This window comes from Oryzias latipes, chromosome 7 (genome assembly GCF_002234675.1).
Source record: "Oryzias latipes chromosome 7, ASM223467v1".
Classification (NCBI taxonomy): Eukaryota; Metazoa; Chordata; class Actinopteri; order Beloniformes; family Adrianichthyidae; genus Oryzias; species Oryzias latipes.
Window position 1 is genome coordinate 9,935,604 of NC_019865.2, and position 19,388 is coordinate 9,954,991.

General features: G+C 39.8%; 1 protein-coding gene across 4 annotated transcripts in view; it reads right to left on the bottom strand.

The window, feature by feature from the left end:
- Positions 1–19,388, bottom strand: part of clstn1 (calsyntenin 1) — a 32,418-nt gene that overhangs the window by 1,504 nt on the left and 11,526 nt on the right. Inside the window, exons 2-18 of one of the 4 annotated variants that reach the window (XM_011476971.3) lie at positions 19,202–19,324; positions 16,418–16,447; positions 14,888–15,083; positions 12,920–13,128; positions 12,417–12,566; positions 12,015–12,200; positions 11,678–11,926; positions 10,611–10,732; positions 10,355–10,517; positions 9,523–9,573; positions 8,678–8,835; positions 8,262–8,410; positions 6,513–6,757; positions 4,916–5,086; positions 3,783–3,928; positions 3,568–3,703; positions 1,723–1,907 (exon numbers count right to left, since the gene is read on the bottom strand). In XM_011476971.3, the coding sequence (XP_011475273.1) occupies positions 1,723–1,907; positions 3,568–3,703; positions 3,783–3,928; positions 4,916–5,086; positions 6,513–6,757; positions 8,262–8,410; positions 8,678–8,835; positions 9,523–9,573; positions 10,355–10,517; positions 10,611–10,732; positions 11,678–11,926; positions 12,015–12,200; positions 12,417–12,566; positions 12,920–13,128; positions 14,888–15,083; positions 16,418–16,447; positions 19,202–19,324 (2,669 nt within the window). The remainder of the gene's footprint in view (positions 1–1,722; positions 1,908–3,567; positions 3,704–3,782; positions 3,929–4,915; positions 5,087–6,512; positions 6,758–8,261; positions 8,411–8,677; positions 8,836–9,522; positions 9,574–10,354; positions 10,518–10,610; positions 10,733–11,677; positions 11,927–12,014; positions 12,201–12,416; positions 12,567–12,919; positions 13,129–14,887; positions 15,084–16,417; positions 16,448–19,201; positions 19,325–19,388) is intronic. The other 3 variants (XM_011476972.2, XM_011476973.3, XM_004070386.3) reach the window with 3 other exon arrangements.

A 19,388-nucleotide genomic window follows, 5' to 3' on the forward strand; every position in this document is an offset into this window, starting at 1 on the left:
ATTCATTAAGAGCTATGAATCCTTACAACAAATATTTATGTCCCGTCAACAAAAGGACTCAATCAAATACGTTTTTGAAGACAAAGAAAAATTTATTCTATGGTTTATGGTAGTGAGATCAAACTACGGTGGGAAATCAGATCAACAAACCACTCATAGCAAAAAAACTATTAAAAATCAAAACGATAATTAAAAAAAGGCCAAACACATAATAAAAATAATAAAAATAACAAGATTACATTTTAGAAATACAACTAAATTCCAGAAACCAAAATGTATAAAAAAGACAATTCCACGAAATAAAATAAAAAGAAAACATTTTCAAAAACAAAAGTAATTTCCAAAAATCAAAAAGAACTGTCATAAAATAAAACACAACAAGACACCGGAAAAGGCAGGTATTATGGGACATCACAGATTGGATGATGACATTAATTTGGCATGGCAATATCTTTGAACTATGGAAGGCACTGCCATATCTACGAACTAAATGATTACATTGTTTCTACGAAAAAGCTTTTCGTTGCCACAGAATAATTCAATCAATAGAAAAATTTAATTGTTCCCTCAAAATATTTATTTATTTGAATGAAAGACGCATTTAAAATGAGGAAAATCAGCAATAGTTACTTGTAGGGTAGTCTCTCTTTTCTGACTAGCCCCAATTTGGTGGAAAATGAAGCAAATCTTCTCATCTATTAGTCAGATTTGCCATGTTTGACTTTGCAAAATGTGTAGACAACTGTTGTATATAGAGGCAGTGGCAAAATATATTTTATTTATATTATTGTTTAAACCAGTTATCTTATTTACAGTCAATATGTATGTTTGTTTCCAGGTTGAAAATACTGGGTGTAAAAGGTCGTATTTGCCTGGTTTCCACTGTGTGGTCGGGTATTTGAGCATTTCCATTATAAGCCTGTATTGTTCCACTTGATAAGATTTTGTGCTCAAAATTTTCAATTTGAATGATATTATTTCATGGGAACAATTGAATTATTCTGTGGGAACGAAATAAGAATTTGTTCAAACGAATTATTATTTCCAGGGAAGGGATTACTATTTGGTGGGAAAGAATGAGTCTTTTTTTTCACATGTCAAGTCAAAGGCTCCGTATCGAACAGACGTTTCTTTCCAGCCACTGTAAAAGTTCGGTGATTGCTTAACCCTGTACCACAGTTCAGGCTAAACCTCCTTCTGCAAAACTCAAACAAACATCATCATCCAGTCTGGGATGTCCCAAAGTGCCTACATTTTAAAGTTTCTTATTCCTTATTTCACTTTGATTTCTGGAAATTACCTTCTGATTTCCAAAAGGCACTTTTTATGCTTTGGTTTCTGGAATTTTGTTGTTTCTAAAACAATAAATCAGCAAAATGACATTTCTTTATTGTGTTTTTTCATTGCTTTGCTTTTTTACTTTGTCGGTTTTTGTGTTGAGTGATTTGTTGATGTGTTTGGCACTTCAGGGCCACCGTACTGCACAAGTTTCAGTTTCATAAATGTGCAACAGCAGCTACCCCCCCACCCGCATAACTGTCAATTATCAGGACTAAGAGGAAAAATGAGGTCAGTATCAGCAGCATCACACGGAATATATAAGCTGATAAAGAAAACGCCGTCTCAGCAGCAGCCAACCACGTTTTGTTAAGAAGTTGAATTCTATTTAAAGCTTTTACCGACAGATCCCTCAGCCTCACCCCAGAATGGTTCCCTTCTTACCTCCATGGGGTTAACGGTGATGGTGAGGGCAGAATCATCCCAGTCCATCTCATTCTCCTTGCCGTTCTCCTGGTCTCTCATGGTGCGTTGATGTGCTGCTCGGATGCGGAAGACGCCAAGAACAATCATGAACACCAGGAAGCTGACGCACACCACGATGACAACGGTGGCAGCACTGGGAACCACTACAGGAACACAAACACAGAAGAAGATAATCACTCAGGAGGGAGGAGAACTCATTTGAAGGGCTGCTTCAAATGAACCCATCAGCATAAAGGCCTGTTTATACTTCATAGAGGTGTGGATTTTTTTGAGACCATCAGAAGGTTATCGCCCAAAACACGGGCAAATGCGACTCAAGCTGATGCCATCCTCTGTGTTTCATGCCCAAAGTACAAGTTTTGAAGACAAGCCTGCTATTACTGCATTCTAAATTTCCTTCTGACTCAGTTCCAAAATACAAAGAAAACCCAATATTTTCACTGCATATCTACTTTCTTATATAACTATAACTTCAGCTGTATGTAAAAACAACCTGATGTTCCACCTACCTTGTCTTGTCCACACCAATAATTAACAACTTATATATATAGATGTCAGCATGTTCAGAAAAACTTTAAAATACCAAACCACTGAAGCACTGGAGACAATCACATCATCAGGCTTGAGAAGTATAAATGCCACTCAGAAGTTAGCCGCAGTCATGCAAGCAAAGCCGCCCAACCTTAGTCTGAACTAGACCGGACGATTGCTGTAGATTGATGCAGTGACCGATCGCTATGAAGTGTCAACCAACCCTAAGGGTAGCTCCCATGTTCAGAGGGCCCCTTGGCTCGGAATGGGTAAAGGAGCTGCACATGAACACTTTCTGCAGAAGTGGCTGTAAGGCTTTCTTTAAATCGCTCTGATGGCCTCCTGTCCACTTAACCTCACGTCGTCAGGACAGGACCTGTGTGGTGCAATGGCTGTCGAGCTGTGAGCCTATCGACCAATAAGTAAAGCTGAAGTAGAAAAAGTTGTGCTCAAATGTAACACTCTAGTGTAATCCCTAAACATGTGCCGCTCTAAAAAAAACAGAAAACAGCTGGGGTTTTGTTTCCTGGACATTTTGTTTCAACAAAATCCAAGCAGCGCCGGCTTTTACACTGACCAGATATTCCCCTAAAACCAGTTTGATTTTAGATTTCTGAATGACAGAGAACAAAAGAAAGAGTTCTGAATGATTTAACAAGCACAAATGTCGTTTAAATAGCTTAAGATAATGAGTTTGAAAACAGTATCGCAGGAAGCAATTCTGAGGACCTTAAGCTAATTTTACACATTAAATAATAAACAACATGACTCATCGAACCCGATCTTCTTTGAGAATTAGTTTCCTTTCATGTTTCTTATGTGGAAAAGTTGATTCCACATTCCAAGGGCATCTTTTAAACGTCTTTTCCCTTCATACTTTTGCCGTTCAGAGCTGTGGATGCTGCGCTGAAGGTGAAGATGACAGAACAAAACTTCAAAGGTTAAATGAACTACTCTAAATGTATCTGCCAACAGTTTACAGATTAAAAACACACATTTTATAAGCAGACTTCTCTTTGTGAAACTGTGACAGCGGATAAACGGGTTAATACGAGTAAAACACTTATCTAGTGAATACGCTCATCCCATAAGTGTGTGTGTGTGGGGGAGAAGTGATGTCTGCATCAAATGAGGTCTCTTGGTAATGCTAATCCTCTGAAAATGGGGCTTAAGACTGCAGATATGATTCATTAAAAGGTTTTCCTTTCAGGGAAAAACAAGAGAACAGTCTGGCAGTTGAGCTGAAGCGTTTCATATCGAGCTCTCAGCTACCTGACGCCTGGTGAGCGTTCACCAGGTTGTGTCCTGACAGATCCACAGAGGCATGGTGGACGGGGTTGATGAAGCTGGGCTGCACCATGGCGTTGTTGGCGTGCTCCACAGGAACAGCTGTGTGGATCACATTCACCTGGACAGAACAGAAACATTAGAGAAGGCCCCACAATAGGAGTGAATATTAGTTTTAGGACGCGGCGTATGAACCGTACCTCAACCTTGAAGTCGTTGCTGATATAGCGACCGTTGAGCTCAGAGCAGACCAGCTTGAACTTCCTGTCGAACAGAGCTTCGGTGTGCCAGTTCTTGTAACGGATCAGGTGCAGGACCTGCTCATAGTTGGCCATGGTGTTCACACCTGAATTGGGTCAGACACAGCATAAGCTTTCACCTGGAGGTGCCCAAACAGCTCCTAAAGACTCACTTGGAAGAAAATCCTGTTTTTGGTGTTTTAACATGGTCTGAGACAAGATAAGATAGGATAAAGATACTTTATTGATCTCAGCGAGGGAAATTTGGGTGCTGCAGCAACCATGTACAGGCTCAAACAACAATAAAACAATGAGTGGCAAAGGAAAGCAATCAGTCAGATAACATTGGCATTTTCTCATGATGGAGGACATGTATAAAGAAAAATAAATTTCGGAGTATTTCTAATCATAGAAATCATTGTGAATCAAGAGAAGACAAAAAAATGCTGTTCGAGAAACAGCATACTGGCAGAGTAGATAATATGCTGGACGGGCAACAATCTTCCTGCTCCTCAATGGGAGGAACATTTCTAAAACTAAAAACTGCATTATCATAATTGAAAGACCACTGGGGGCACTTAAGAAACTAGATCAGAAGATGATCGGACTGGGATTTTAACCTTACTAGAATCAACATTGGTGGGGAAGGTTTGCAGTTTGTTGATTTTTCAGAATTATTTTTTTGACACTTTCACTTCCTGCTTTGGCTTTTAAATTCAGTGACAGAGACATTTTAAGCAGCCCTCCCTCTCCCTCCCTCGCTCACAAACACAACAAGAATTTATTGTCTATAGTCTATGTGCAGCCAAACTGGTGTAGTGCAACCTGCTCAGTTCATGTTCTGCTTGTATGTTTAATTTTCTAATTGTCCTTTTCCTGCTTTGCTCCATCTGTTTATCTCCTACACATCATCACCCACCTCTGAAGTCCAAATCATGGTTTATTTCCCCACTTGACTTATTTTATTGGTTCTTATCTCGTGTTTTTAACCCTCTTTCTTATTGTTTTGTACTTTGGTCAACACCAGTTGTTTTTAAAAGTGCTCAGTACAGAAATTGAACTTAGTGTTTAAAAGGCCAGAGCTGGGTATGTACCGGTGATGATGAGGCCCAGGTTGGAGGAGCTCATTTCTAAGGCACGCTGCTGCAGCTGAGACGGGTCCATCTCCAGGCTCTCGTGCTCTCCATCCAGTTCTTCTCCCATCACAGAGACCTCACAAAAGTCCAAGTTGTGCATGATCTCCTCCGACACCACAGTCTCTTGCACTGAAACATCCATAAAAAAACAGTAGAAGAAGCTGTGAAAACTAAAATTCTGCAACAATGATAATGTGATCTGATGTTAAAAACAAGAAGATTAATATCATTCAACAATATTTTAAAATTTGTGTAAATCTGCCAACAATTTTCAAGAAAAAATTGAAAGGAAAATAATTTACAAATATAGTCAGTCTTGAAAATACAAAAAAGTTATTGGATGTAATTTAAACATTTTCTGACAACATTATTGCTCATGAAAAATGTTGATCTATTTTCTCAGATAGAAGCAGGTCTAATTTCTCCCCAACAACACAGTGGGTTTCCTCTTCCAGTCCATATTTGATTGGTCAAGTCATTTAAACTTAATGGGCCTTTTTCCCCCCCAGACAGATTAGTATAAAGACCTACTCCAATAAAAATCATGTTTTTGGTGTTTTTAACATGTTCTTGTGGGAATTTTCTGATGAAGGAAAAGCCATATGAAGAAAATTAAGATGTAGTTGCATTTCTGAGTATTTCTTTGTTCAAATTGTTGTGAATCAGGAGCAGACGCAAAATATGCTGTTTGAGAAAGATTGTATTTGTGACATAGAAAATACACCACAACTTCATGTGTCACAAGCTCCCTGTCCCGCTCAGCACCAAGGAGGGTTGCTGCACACCAGCGGTAACTCAGAGGGGAATTTCTAATAAACTCCTGCTGCTCTGCAGAAACTACGGCCTAGAAAACAACACAGGTTTTTTTTAATATTGGCTGAAAACGGCATAATTATAATTAAAAGACCACAGGGAACGCTTTGAAAATAGGTCAAAAGATGATCCAAGTGGGTCTTTAATTTCATTCAATTGTAAAGTTTTAACACAGCAATCCACATTCTAAAAGTCAAACGGATGTTAAACAGAAAAGTTAACTTTCCCACCTATCATTCTGATTTGTTATTCATTTCCTTTTGGCACCCGGCAACCATGGGGAACAGAATCTGAACTATCTAAGCCCCATAAGTCCCATATGGCCTTTCTCACCACAGGATATTGCATGTCACCTCATGTCACTGTGCCTGTGTGAGCCTCTGAGCACGCCCATTGTCTTCCCTCTACCTAACTGATGTGGAGATCTAACAGATGGCACGTCTGGCCCCGACTAGTCCTATAAACAACAACTTATCTTTTCTCATTCTCTTAAAACACGAGACTAATCCTCTAGAAAACAAGCTGTAAGGCTTAATCGAAGCTAACCTTTGCAGTAAATGAACCGCTCCTGTGGATCCATTCTTTCAGTAGTTTCAGTAACCACAATGAAAGGACAACCTACATACAAGAATATGTGTAGCCACATTCAAAACAGCATTAACTATGATATGAACTACAGGGTCAAATTTGTTGCTACTTCCACTTAACGACTGTTGAACCTGCTTATTGTGGCCCGTCTTACCTGTGGGGTCATCGTCCGCTCCGTCTGCAGCTTCGGGCTCGGTGTCGGCCTCTACTTCACGCGTGATGGTGCTCACAATACGCAGCTCGGGGAAGAGTGTCACTCCTTCCTGACTCTCAAACTCAGCGGCGCTGCGGGCGAAGTGGTCGATGCCGCTGAGGCTGATCTTTGGCTCCTCTGGCTGCAGCACCATCACATAACCTTCAGCATCAGGCACGGACACGCAGGCGTCCTCGTTGAAGCATCTGCGGAGGAGTGAACATTCATCACCTTGACCCCCAAAACTTTGGGAAGTTGAATTGTTTTTCCGCTCTATATGTAGATGTACACAACCTGATGAACACAAGTCAAATAAAAACAAAAACACTTCCATAACACTGCCCAGAAATTAAGAGAATAAACAAAGGTTTTTAGCAAATATAGTTGAAGAATTGATCCTCAGCTCTTGGGTGAATCTATATAAAAAGTGAATGCTGATAACTGTGGTTTTTTTTAGAACTGTGTTTTTTTGGTCTTGCCTGCAGCTACAGCACCTTGCAATCCCTTATAGTCACTCTTTGACTATGTATACCGAAAAATTCCAGCGTCAAATAGGAGGCCATCTGTCTGACAGCTAAAGCTTGACTGAAAGTGGGTCAGGATCCCAAAAACAACAACACAACTACAGCAGAAAGGCTAAAAAAAAAAGCAATCCAGGTGTTGCAGAGGCTCAGTCCCGGTCCAGACCTCAACCTGACAGAAGAAATACTGCAAGAGCAAGCTATTAAAAATAACCATATAACTCCAATGAACCGCATGAAATCTTAAAAAAACTATGTAGTAATTCTAAAAATCTGAAAGAACATGATTACTTTTACTTATTACTGCAGAGCGTTGGTTTAAAAGTTTCAAAATGATTGAACAGCTGACCTTTATTTGTAAACAAAAAAATTCCCACAATAATATTCATTTCTGGTCATCTGAATTAGATTTAAATCATGATTTAAAAAATAATAATTAATGTTGGTGTGTTATTCTGTGCATCTAAGCTTCTAAGAAAACTATTTGAATTTGCGTTGAATGTAAAGCCACAGACACGTGTAAAGTCCGTCCTGTGGGCAAAATGGATTCAAATTCCCACCGGCCTGCAGGCTCCTGTCATAAAATCAATAATATGCAGCCCCCCAGACATTTCTAAGAACTGTGTGTACAGTTTCTTGATTGGGATTGGCTAAATTAAGTAATACGCTGAAATAAACCTGAAGGGCTATTTGACCTTCAGGCCTTTAGGGCCAAACGAGAAGAACAGATTTATTTGCTTCTGTGATCAAAGCCACAACGGTTTGTACTTCTAAATAAGATAACTATTTTCATTTTCCTGTTCATTTACATTGGAAGTTTGCAGACAGAATTTAATGGTAAATAATATGTAAACTTTTTATGTATGGTAACTTCAGATTTAAAGTTATTTTTTCTAGACTTTTAGTCTTCCACTATGAAATTTACTGTAATTTTGGTCAAATGTATTTAGATGTATTCCTGTTCTATGAGAAGAAATGAAAAGTATCCCATTGCAATACATTTTTCATTAAATAGTTCATTTGCATGTATTGTTATTGTAAAAGAGCAATAACCAGCCTCACACATTTTCCCCTTTTGGTCCTCTTTGCAAAACGCTTGGACAAACCTGTTCTAGAAAAACGCACTGAACTCTAGGAAGAGACGTGTACAGAGAGAGCATATGGAAACGGAATTGTTTGTGTTACATACTTGACCGTGGTGGCGACTCGAAGATGCCTGATGCCTGGCGTCGGGAACTGACGGGAGTTCAAGTAGGAGATATGCTGCATGACTTTGTCAAAGGCATCAATGTCTTCCCCTTCCACGGTCAGGGAGGACTGGTTCGGGTTGAATTCAACCTGAGATGAGAAAAAAAACAGCCACACTTTTGAGCTGTGCTCTTAGAAAACCATAGAAACAGATTAGTGTCAAAAAGTCACATGGGAAAGACTGAGACAATACACAAAAGGGCTGTGATATTTTAGTTCTTTTTATTTACATTGCTTCTTTAAAAACTTCTAGAAGTCGTACTTTATCCATAAAAACATAACCTTTGACACAGGATAGCAACTGTTTTGCCACACACAGCTGCCCTCAGCCTGACTTCGGCACATTCCTGCTCTCACCTTGACAGACGATGCCACCTCCTCCGGCAGCTGCACATCCAGTCCTTCTTTGCAGGTATACAAGCAGTCAATCACTTTTTTGTTCTCCAGTTTACCAGAGCGAATGATCAACCCGGCCAGATTCCCTCGGAAAAACTGAGCCATCCGGGCGTTTCCACCTGGTTTCGCCAGAACGGAGACGCAGCAGAACAAAGACAGACAAAAAGAGCCCGTCAGGAGTGCATTCCACAAACATCCCCCTTTCAGGAATCACAATTCAAGCATGCCGTCTCTGTCAACCAAGCTGGCATGAATGGATTTCATGCGAGTTAGTGTGTGTGTTTAATAAAAAGGCCTCCGGCCCCGGAGGGGGAAACAAGCAAATGATAGATGAGCTTATGCGCGCTTAAGCACATGCAACTTTTGCACAAATGGAGTGAACTGGAGCCTTTCTTTGAAAAAGAGAGGCATGAACACACACAAAAAAGAAATTAAAAAAAAGGGTGAAATTCCAGGCACTGTAATAATGTTTACAACTCAAATTCAGGACCGGGAAATGCTCTGAATTTTTTTCTCTCACACAAAAGTGTGGATATTTTTCTGATGGAAAATTCTTCTTCAGGTTTTCCTGCTAAGTGAAAGTTATCACCCAAATCTTTGATGCATAACTGTGAGGAGGAAATTAAAAGGGGACAAAAAAATGAATGTAATAACTCAAATGACCAAAAACCCTCTCATGCCGCATTCAAATCTAAAGATCTTTTTGTGTCTAGCATGTTGAATGATATGAGTATATGCAGTTAGCATGGTGGGACTTTGAGGGAACATGGACATTTCTGAGGAGAAAAGGGGAAGACTTGAGCAACCTGAGGTGGGCTCAGGGGCCGTCTCAGTTTCATTGTCATGTCCTGAGTTTTCTGTAAAGGACGGAAATGACAGAGCAGGTAGAGACAGTGAGGAAAGATCTGCAGAAGACTTGATGTTTGAGACTTCAGAAGGTGTATCACACTGTTCAGTAACTGAAAAATGAAAGTTATGTTTTAAAGACCCACTCTGATGTTTTTAACGTGTTCTTGTGGCCTTTTTTCATTATGGAGGACATACATAAAGAAAGTTAAGCTTAAAATTAAACTTCTAAGTATTTTTTATTCAAATTGTTGTGAATCAAAGCAGATGAAAAATTCTGTGTGAAAAAAAGCGTTTTTATTACAGTAGGCGGGTCACAACCTCCCTGCTCCGCTCTATTCCAAAGCATCCGCTTGCAGACAAGTAGATTCATGAACGTCTTTGTTTTCCTCGTCTGAGCTGACATCTGACTCAAAACTGTACGCCTGGATAGCTCTGATATTAATCCCCATTTTTGTTGCATCTGTTATGTTAGGTTGGGGGTGTGAGGGGCTTTAAGCTAGCAGGAGAGTGTGTAGACAAATGGATATCAGGCAGTAGGGCGGGCTTATTCAGCCAATTTTTAATGTACTACTGTGGTTCTGATGAAATTATGTTCTAGAAAATGACAAAGGTTTTTTTTTATTTTGGCTAAATAATCATAATCGTAATTAAAAAAAAAGGGAAGCTTTTAAAATAGACCAGAAGATGATCGGAGTGGGTCTTTAAAGAAGTTCTAACACAAAAGTAGCACCAACCAAAATTTCTAACATTTTTCTCTTTAAGTCAAAAATGATGAGATGACTGGTTTACCTTGCCAGCAGGCACCAATGGTGAGCTGAGTTTCGATCTTGGTGGCGTGCAGCGGGTAGTCCTCTGTGACTAGGAAGGGCTCGAAGGTTGTTCCGTCCACAAAGAGAGAAGCAGTGGGGAACTCCACGTTGAGAACGTAGTGATGCCATTCTTTGTCACATACCTGCAGCAAAGAGGAAACAATCAGACACTTCCATTTCCGATCACTTATCTTTTCCAACCACAGGTCTCTGAGGCGGCACAGGAGGCTGCTGACCTGGTCGAGCTTCCAGTGAAACTCTGCTGGTTTGTAGGTCTCTGCCTCACTTGGGTCCTGGCGCAGCAAAAAGATAAGCCTGCAGTTGTGGACGTAGAGCGAGTAATGGTGTCTGTTCATGTCTGCAGAGGAGAAGAATATGAACGATCATTAATAATACACAACTCCAAAATACAACTTACTGAGAGCTCCACCCACATTTGGAAATACAGTATGTTGTTCTGTGAAATTAGCGTTACACTGTTTTATTGAAGATCAAGGCTCCACCCATCAGTTTCCAATTTACTGGTCATTCACTGTACCTCAAAAATGGACTTTTTGATATTTCTCTCTCTTTTTTTAAGAGCAAATTTGTTTCAGTGGTTACATTTCTTACACAGAAATTACAGATCATTCCGTTTTATCTTTTGACTCTTGGATGGACATAAGAAATGCAGTTTTTTTTTATTTGTTTCTGCATTAAGCTGTGAGGCAGAGGGAAACTAACAGCTATTTACAACATGGGTAAAAATAGACTGAAAATCAAAAGTATTTTTGATGTAAGCTTCAGCACGTATTAAACAAATCCTTTTTAGCCATTTATGGTCAACCAACTTCATAGGATTTAAGATCAAACACCTACTGGACAAAAAAAATTGATTTCCCACTTTGCTCACTGGCATTTCACACTGCTGTGGTGGATTTCAAAGTATTGGTTGTCATTGAATGTGTTGGTCAGATGGACAGACATGGAGATCATGAATGGTGTGCTGAGGTCATGAGGATGGAAGCATCCTATCCAGGGCACAGCCGTTCAGATGTAATCCGTCTTATATAAGCAGCCCTGCTGAAGCGGATGAAGCTCCGCCCCCCTCTCTGAACAGGTCAGAGACTGTACAGTCAATAGGATCAAGGAGGCTGCGACTGTAATAACAACATCAGTGAAATGTCACAGAGATTTCATTTTTTTAGATCTATACCAGTGCTGTTTTATAAAAGCTTTATTATATCAAAAACCACATCAGAGGCAGCTTAAGAGCAAAAATGTAAATATTATACAGCTAAATCAAATCGAGGAAATCTGTTACCAGTTTTATCAGAGTTGCAGAGGATAGTCTCCTTCTCGTGGGCGCCGGGGCCGTGTCTCATCCACACGGAGATGGTGAATGGCTCCTTCAGGTTGGTGCTCACTACACCATTAGGAACCTTGATGGCCTGGGTGCCATTGAACTCAAACACCTGGTCGCTGTCGTGGCCATTGTCGGTGGGCAGTCCTATTGTCCAGTTGGCGGAGCTGCTGGGCGCTGGAAGGAGCTCCACAGTACCAGAAGTAGCCCCTAGCAAGCAGAGATGGCAGAGCGTTCACACTGGGTGCCTAAAAAAAAGGAACCCGCCGTGACCACCACCGGTTTGGGTTTTACTTACCGCACAACTTGTGCAGAGACTTCTCAGAGTAGGTGTCACGGTCGCAGCCTTTCCCAATGTGGTTTGTTTCTAGTTCAACACTGGCTCTGATTGAGGAGACTGGCTCATCACAAGTCTCCAAGTGCATGCTGGGAAAAAGGGCCAGACTTCCTGTGCCTGGCTCATACTCAATCCTCTTATTGAAGCCTGGAACAATAACAGAATGACCGGCTGTGATTACAGAAGTTAGGTTTTCGTAAAGGGTCATCTTTCAAGAATCATTTTACTTCTTTTAACGGTGATAAACATTTTATAGCTTACATATAACTGTATTTTTTCTATTTGTACCACTCTTTAGTCACTTTTCTTCCCCAAAGGAGACACGTGTGAACAAACAGGGGAACATCAGGAAATCCTTGCTACCTTGCCAACTGGGTTTGCAGGTGGGCTTGACACTGATTTTGACCAGAACATCCTCAGAGGCCCGGTTCTTTCCGCAGTCGTAGGCGGTCACGGTCAACTTATACATGTGCTCCTTGCCGTAGCTCAGTTTCTCCGTGTTCTTGATGAAACCTGAGAAGAGGGAGAAATAAAGGAGATAAATATTTAACTTTTTTGGTAAAGCAGACAGAACTTGATTTTTTTAAAAGTTCCTTATTTTCCATTTTATTGTTTTACTAGTTGTATCTTCGACATATCAAAGAGAAATATTTGTCAGTCGTAGGACCAACCAGCCTTAAGGAAATTTTTTCATTCTCTTAGCATAATTCCAGCCCCCAGGCTCTGGTGAATTCTAAGTGACAAGTTCTTGGCATCATCGTCCGATCAATAGACAATTTCATGCGCATCATTACAATCAGGGCTTTAGACATGTGCGACAGCTTTATCCACAATGCAAGCAGACAGGGCTTCTTTGTGAAGGTTACCGTCTTTGTCAATGGTGAAGGGCACGTCGGGTGTCACAATCTCATAATTGCAGATTTGGCTGAACTGGAAGGAGCAGTCAGCATCCACTGCCTCCACCTTCAAGATGCTGTCGTATTTCTTTCCCTCAAGAACGGTGGCTTTGTAGGTCTTCTCCTTGAACACTGGGGAGTACTCGTTGATGTCATTCACTTGAATGTGGACAGTCGCCCTGAGGGGAACACGCAATTATTTCTCTGTTAGCTTTTCATCAAATCAATTACTGACGCTTGTCTCAAAACAAAAACAAAAATCTAAATTTGAATCATATGTAGCTTTAAAAGAAAGATATTATATAAAAATATCAGCTTCTGGGATAATTATCCTTAAATGGTCAATTCTCATTTTTACACTTGCGATCAATCAAGTCATTAGGAGCTGAAGATATATATTTTCGTGTTATGATTTAAAAAATTTCCTCTGCATAGTTCCTTGAATGTGGATGGAAACTACAAGGACGTCAGGATGCGCTTGCTAAGAGCTAATAGAGGGAGAAATTATTTTCTCTGCACACAAGGATTGGATGTATTACCCAACCTGGTTTATCCATCTCTCCAACTCATATAAGTAAACCGAAATTTACAACACAAGAAGCCAAAGTCACTTGTAAAATTCTCCCCTTTTTTCTTTTATCATCATTATTTACTTGATGAGGCAACGAAGAGCAAGAATCAGCCTGTCCTGTGTAAGTGAGCGACCAGAGCCAGTTGTCATAACAACCATGAGAGGCGATATTTAAAGCTGCTTGTTTTGCCTGCAGTCTGTTGACTGAACTGATTATTGTCATTTTAATTAAAAAAAGCGGGCAGATCTTTAACATTTATGCTAAGGATGAATTAATAAATCAAAATCAAATGACAACAAGGTAAAGACATTCTTCTTCATGGATTAAAAATCAGTTTAGTGTTAATAAATTGAGGGGGAAAAAACATTTTTCTATTTAACAGTCACTGATCCTGTTGTTCCACCCTAAAAAGATGAAAAAGGTCTGTACTGTTCATCATATTTCAACTTTAACAGGAAGAATGGGAAAAACGTCATTTGTAAAGAATGTATTTGTGTGATAGTGCAGAAAATAAATATTAAGCACCAAAAAATGAGCCTGAATTCTGTCAATCACAGACCTATAACTTCTATTTTAAGAAGCTTTTTTTGTCCTCCTCTCTTTTTCTTGCACTTCTCTCACTAAAAACCTTTTCTGCCAAACATTTTAAAAACAAAAATAAACAAAATAAAAAAATTGATTTTGATTTTGACAAAACGTTTTAGTAAATGGATATTTCAAATAATGTAAATCGCCTTTCCTTTTTTCCCAACATTTAAAGACCCACTCCAATAAAAATGGTGTTTTTAAAATGTTTTTGCAAAATTTTTCTGATAATGAAGGACATGTATAAAAGAATTAGCATTAAAAATGTGTTTCTGAGTATTTCCTCACACAAATTTTGTTGGACCAGGAACAGATGTAAACCGGATGTTTGAAAAAGCTCAGACTTATGACGCAGTAACTGCCGAGGGCGGGCCCAAGTCTCGCATTCTCCGCTCCAATTTGTTAGTTTGGGCTTGTGAGGCGCTTTTCGCTAGTGGGAGAGAGTGTAAACAAAGGTATGCTGGGAAATTAGCTACTCTAACGTCCGCGCCAACATTCACACCCACAGCCCCAAAAGCCAATTTCTGATAAGTTCCTGCAGCTCTGCAGAATACTGGTACGCCTTAAAAACAATGCAGGCTTTTTGATTTAAAAAAAAACCCGGCATAATCATAATTAAAAGACAACTAGGAACGATCTTACTTTTTAAAAAATGGGTTGGAGTGGGACTTTAAATAAAATTCTCCCCATTTCTTTTTTTCCCCTTTTTTCAAAATAAAGATGGAAAAATGTGATGTTAAACCAATTTTATTGGCTTTTTAAGAGGCAATAGTCGACTCACTTGTGGGATTTCTTCATGTTGGCTCCATCAGGACCCTCTCCACAGTCGTAGGCTTGGATGGTGAAGGTGTGCTCTTTCTGCAGCTCACAGTCCAGCTTGTCCTTAGCCCTGATAACTCCTTCTCCAGTGGATTTGTCCAGAACCACAGCCTCAAAAGGAACATTCTGACCATGGATCCTGAAGCCGCAAATCTCACCTGAAAAGGTTCGGAAAAAGAATAGAAAAGGAATAAAAAGGCGTGCTAAGAATGTTTTAAAAATTAATATTTTTTTTTTTAAATCAGAAAAAAATAAAGTGCTGGTTAACAAAAAGATAAAACCAAGTAAAAGAAAAAAAAACTTTAGCCCTAATTGGGAAATTGTAGACTGGGGTGCATGAGGTCTGTAGAGGAGAGCCAAATATGGGTGAGTAGTTGGGGAAAAGGTGTGGGACACAGCTTTAGTGTCTTTTACAAGCCACTTGAAAACAGTGCATCCAGTCATGCAGGCGGAAACTGAAAAAAACATGGGCAGGCATTTCACAGGAGCACTCAAGCTATTACAAATGAAAGCTACAAAAATGTTGTTACAACAGAAAAGTCAAAACCAGAGAAAACAAATGTCACAAAAAAACAAATATGATTTTTATTACTGTGATAAATCAACCAACGCCAATGAAATCATGAAAAGCCCTAAAATCTGTGAAAGAAATAACACTTTCAATAATAGTTTTTCCACAATTAAAACAAAGTCTTCCTGTGTAATTTTGCCTGCGACTCACCCAAAACTACTGCAAAAGGAATCCAAATAAAAACCATGTAATCGTAGGGAACAAACCATTTTGTTAAAAAAGTCACTGGATGAGAACTGGGGTTAGAAATATCAACTTGCTTGACATCCACATGAAAAACCAACTGCAGCCATGCTAATGGTAGAGATTAGTGGTGGAGAATTAACTCAAGGAGATCCACGGTGGCAAAAAGGCAACAGAAACTTTGCAGCATAGAGTTTGCATTAGTTAACAATCTCAGCAATCTCGTTTGAAAATAGTAATGTCAGTGAGTCTGCAAAATCCGTACATTTTAAAGGTCAAAGAGATCTTTGTCTTTAAGAAAATTTGATCAGCTCACTTTAGTTTTCTGCCAATTTCTAGTCGTATTTCGAAAGAGGCAAAAGTTTTCAACAAAAGTGTTTTAAACTCACTGACAAGATTGCAAACTGACGGAAAAGTCCCGTAGCAACGCAGCTTTCTCTTCCCTGGTGACAGCTGAAAAACTGTTAGGGTCTGCAAACTGCAATGGATGTCTCATGCACAGATATTTCTAAAATAGTTGGCCCCACATCACACTTTTCATCCAGCTGTTGGAACTTTAAAATATTTAACGTGAGGAAAAAATAAAGAAAATCAAAACGGAAAGGGGGTTGCAGAGCATGGCAGGATTTTCTGCACTAAAGTGTGGATGCTGTTTTTGCGTTAGTGGGTTAATAGATTAACAAAAAAAAGAAGAAGAAAAAAAGAAAGCACAAGGCAGAAGAAAAAGACCAAGATCACCTTCTTTGGTGAGGGTCACCTCAAAACTTTCTATAGGGAGCGGAGAGAAGATAAACCCAGATGAGAGTTAGGAGGTCAGAAAAGACACAGAGGACAGGAAAACATAACGGAGCCATCAGAACGGCTCTAAAGCACAAATCTAACTCTAAAACGAGTTTTTTAGAGCCGACGCACCAGCTGAAGTCCAGAAAACCAGTCCCCTTCTGCATCTTCAAGCCCATCACAATATTGTTTCCTGGAAATTGGGAGTAATTTACTTACCTTCAGGATAAAATGACAAAATAAGTTTCAAAAATCATTTTATTTTTTGTGCATTAAATCCAAAGAACAGAAATCCAATTTTATTGTCATCACAACCAATACTAGACTTTACAATTAGAAAAAGCTGAATGTATTTCCTATTACTGTAAAAAGTCTAAAGCAGTTGTCCCCAACCTTTTTCAGGCCACGGACCGGTTTAAAACCAGACAATATTTTCCTAACTGGCCTGTACGAGGCTAAAGTGAGCATGGGATGTCTTTTTATTGCTTTCTTTTAGCTCCCTTTTAAGGCTAAGATTTATCGTTATCCTCTGTAAAATATCTGCAGCTGCTTTAAACTTTATTAGTAAACTAGATTCTGCGGAGGAGATATTAAAGAGGGATGCATTTTCCCTCAACCTGTGACTGTCAAAGTGGAAGCTAAAACATAAAATAAAATAATAAATCACACACCGACTTGAACCTCATGTGACTTCTAAGATGTGATGGATAAATACAATTTTTAAAAAAATCAGTAGAACAAGTTTTTTTTAATGTAACCATAAACGTGAATCCACCATTTGAACAATTTTATTAGCAGCATCCTCATAACATTAGACAGCCAGTTGCTGAATATTATGCATTTTTATTAAGGTGTGTGGGAACCACTGTTTCAATGCATCAATGGTTTGAGTAAAAACTCCTAGATTTTGTCTGTTAAATGCAGATTTCTTTTTTCTTTGAAGTCAAAGACTCTTCTCCTGTTTCCTCACTGCCTCCTTTCTGCCAAAAGAAACTTTCCAAATATACTTGTTTTTGGTTAACTTTGCTAGCCTGGGAGTTTACATGTAGCAGTCTGCAGCTGCCGTAACCCTTGTGCTGTCCTAGGCACTTTAACATTGAGAGCTGGGTCATCTAGACCCACTAGACAGTGCTCTGAACCTTTTTTCTTCAATGACTTGTGATCTTCACTGGTATCCATGGATTACATGAAATCTTTCCACCTTTATCCATCTTTGTCATGGTAGGGAGAACACGTCAATGTAAGGGTGGGGTCATAGGAGAGCACAAGGGTTAAGAAAAGTAGTGGATATTTTTCGACATGTGACCGGTCGACCTGAAATGCGTCGAGAATGAGTCGAACGTGGTGAGCAGAATCCAGTAGTGTTCCAAAATAATACTTCCTTTAGAATCAGACTACAAATGAAACGGGAAAAATGTAGGTCATGTTCCGGCCCGGTACCAACTGTTCCACCGGTCTGGTACCGACCGGTCCACGGCCCCGGGATTGGGAACCACTGCTTTAAAGCATCACTACTAATACATGAACACAAACACAGACAGGCAAAAGAGTCAAACACCCTTGTAAACACGCTAGTTTGCAAAGAAACTCCTTGTGTTTGTTGAACGCGCAGCTTTTCACACTGATCTCACTGGAACTTTGAATGGCCTGTGGGTCAGATTAGCAGTGAACCCTCTTAGCTGACACAGACGGACTGACTGGAGGGAGGCTGACATGACTGAGCGGCTCACCCCTGCTGCCACGTGAAGCCAGACCGCTCGCTCTGTCTAGAGAGAACAAGTTCACAGGGACACGCAGTCCATTCCAGAGTCCTGTTCATCAAAAAGGGAGCCCCAACTGAAAGATGTGGGGGCAGAAAGCTCTGCATTCAGCAATAATTTGCTGTGAAAGAGGACAAACAGCTCACAGAGAATGGGCACATTATCAAATCCCCGGGCCTCTTTTTTGAGACTTGAAAATTGCGACCCTGAGGAGCCCTGAGGAGCCAATCACTTTCTACATTTTTACCAAGAATATTATGTTTGGGCCGTCCCCAGGCCAACACGTGCCTGTTAAAGCCACATCCTTAAACCAGGAGTAGTAATCCTGGATTAAAATGGTCATAGAGATGCACAGAGAGCACTAAGTCTAAAGGATGCAGAGTACAAAAGATTCCAATGAGTTAAGACGTAATTGAAAATCATTTCTGTGCTTCAAATTCGTTTCTTGCATAATTCTGAAATTACATTTAAAAATCAAAAAATAAAACCTGTTTTCATATAGAATCACACTTACTGATGCTTATGTGTGGAAGTTAAAACTGCCCTCTAAAATAAATAAAAAACAAACAAAAAAGTCCTGTCTTAAAAATAGATCCATTTAACTTTAAATTTGTAGCTAGAAAATCCCCCTTCAGGGGCGCAGCCCTTCATACATTAATCATAATGTAATTTCAAAGCATGAAGCTGGGAGCAGAGGTTCTACATCTCTGTTAAGTGAAGCTGTTCTTTCTAGTTCAGTTGATAATAATTAATTTGGCTCAGAAATAAATGAATAACAAACAGATCCTGAGTCTTTAAATGTACATCGCTGCCCTTGAAGAGTGCATTACGGATGCAGCTGCTCTGCATTCACATGCTTCTCGATGCGTGCTGGTACAGGGCGGCGAGCGCCGTTCTCTTCCATTTTGTGTCAAACGAAAAAATAAAGATGGCGTAGATTCTGTTCTGTGAGGAGAGGGGGCGGAGCAGCGGATCCTCTCACCTGCGTAGCGTAACGGAGCGTCCTTGTCGAGGGCGATGAGTGGAGGGTCCAGGAGAACTTTGTCATCGTTTTCCGTCACGATCCCGTGGTACGTCGTCTCGATCCACGGTTTGTGCTTATTAACTGAGAGACACAAAGAGCAACAAAAATGTTGATCTTATCCCCAAAAACATCATATTTTTTACAG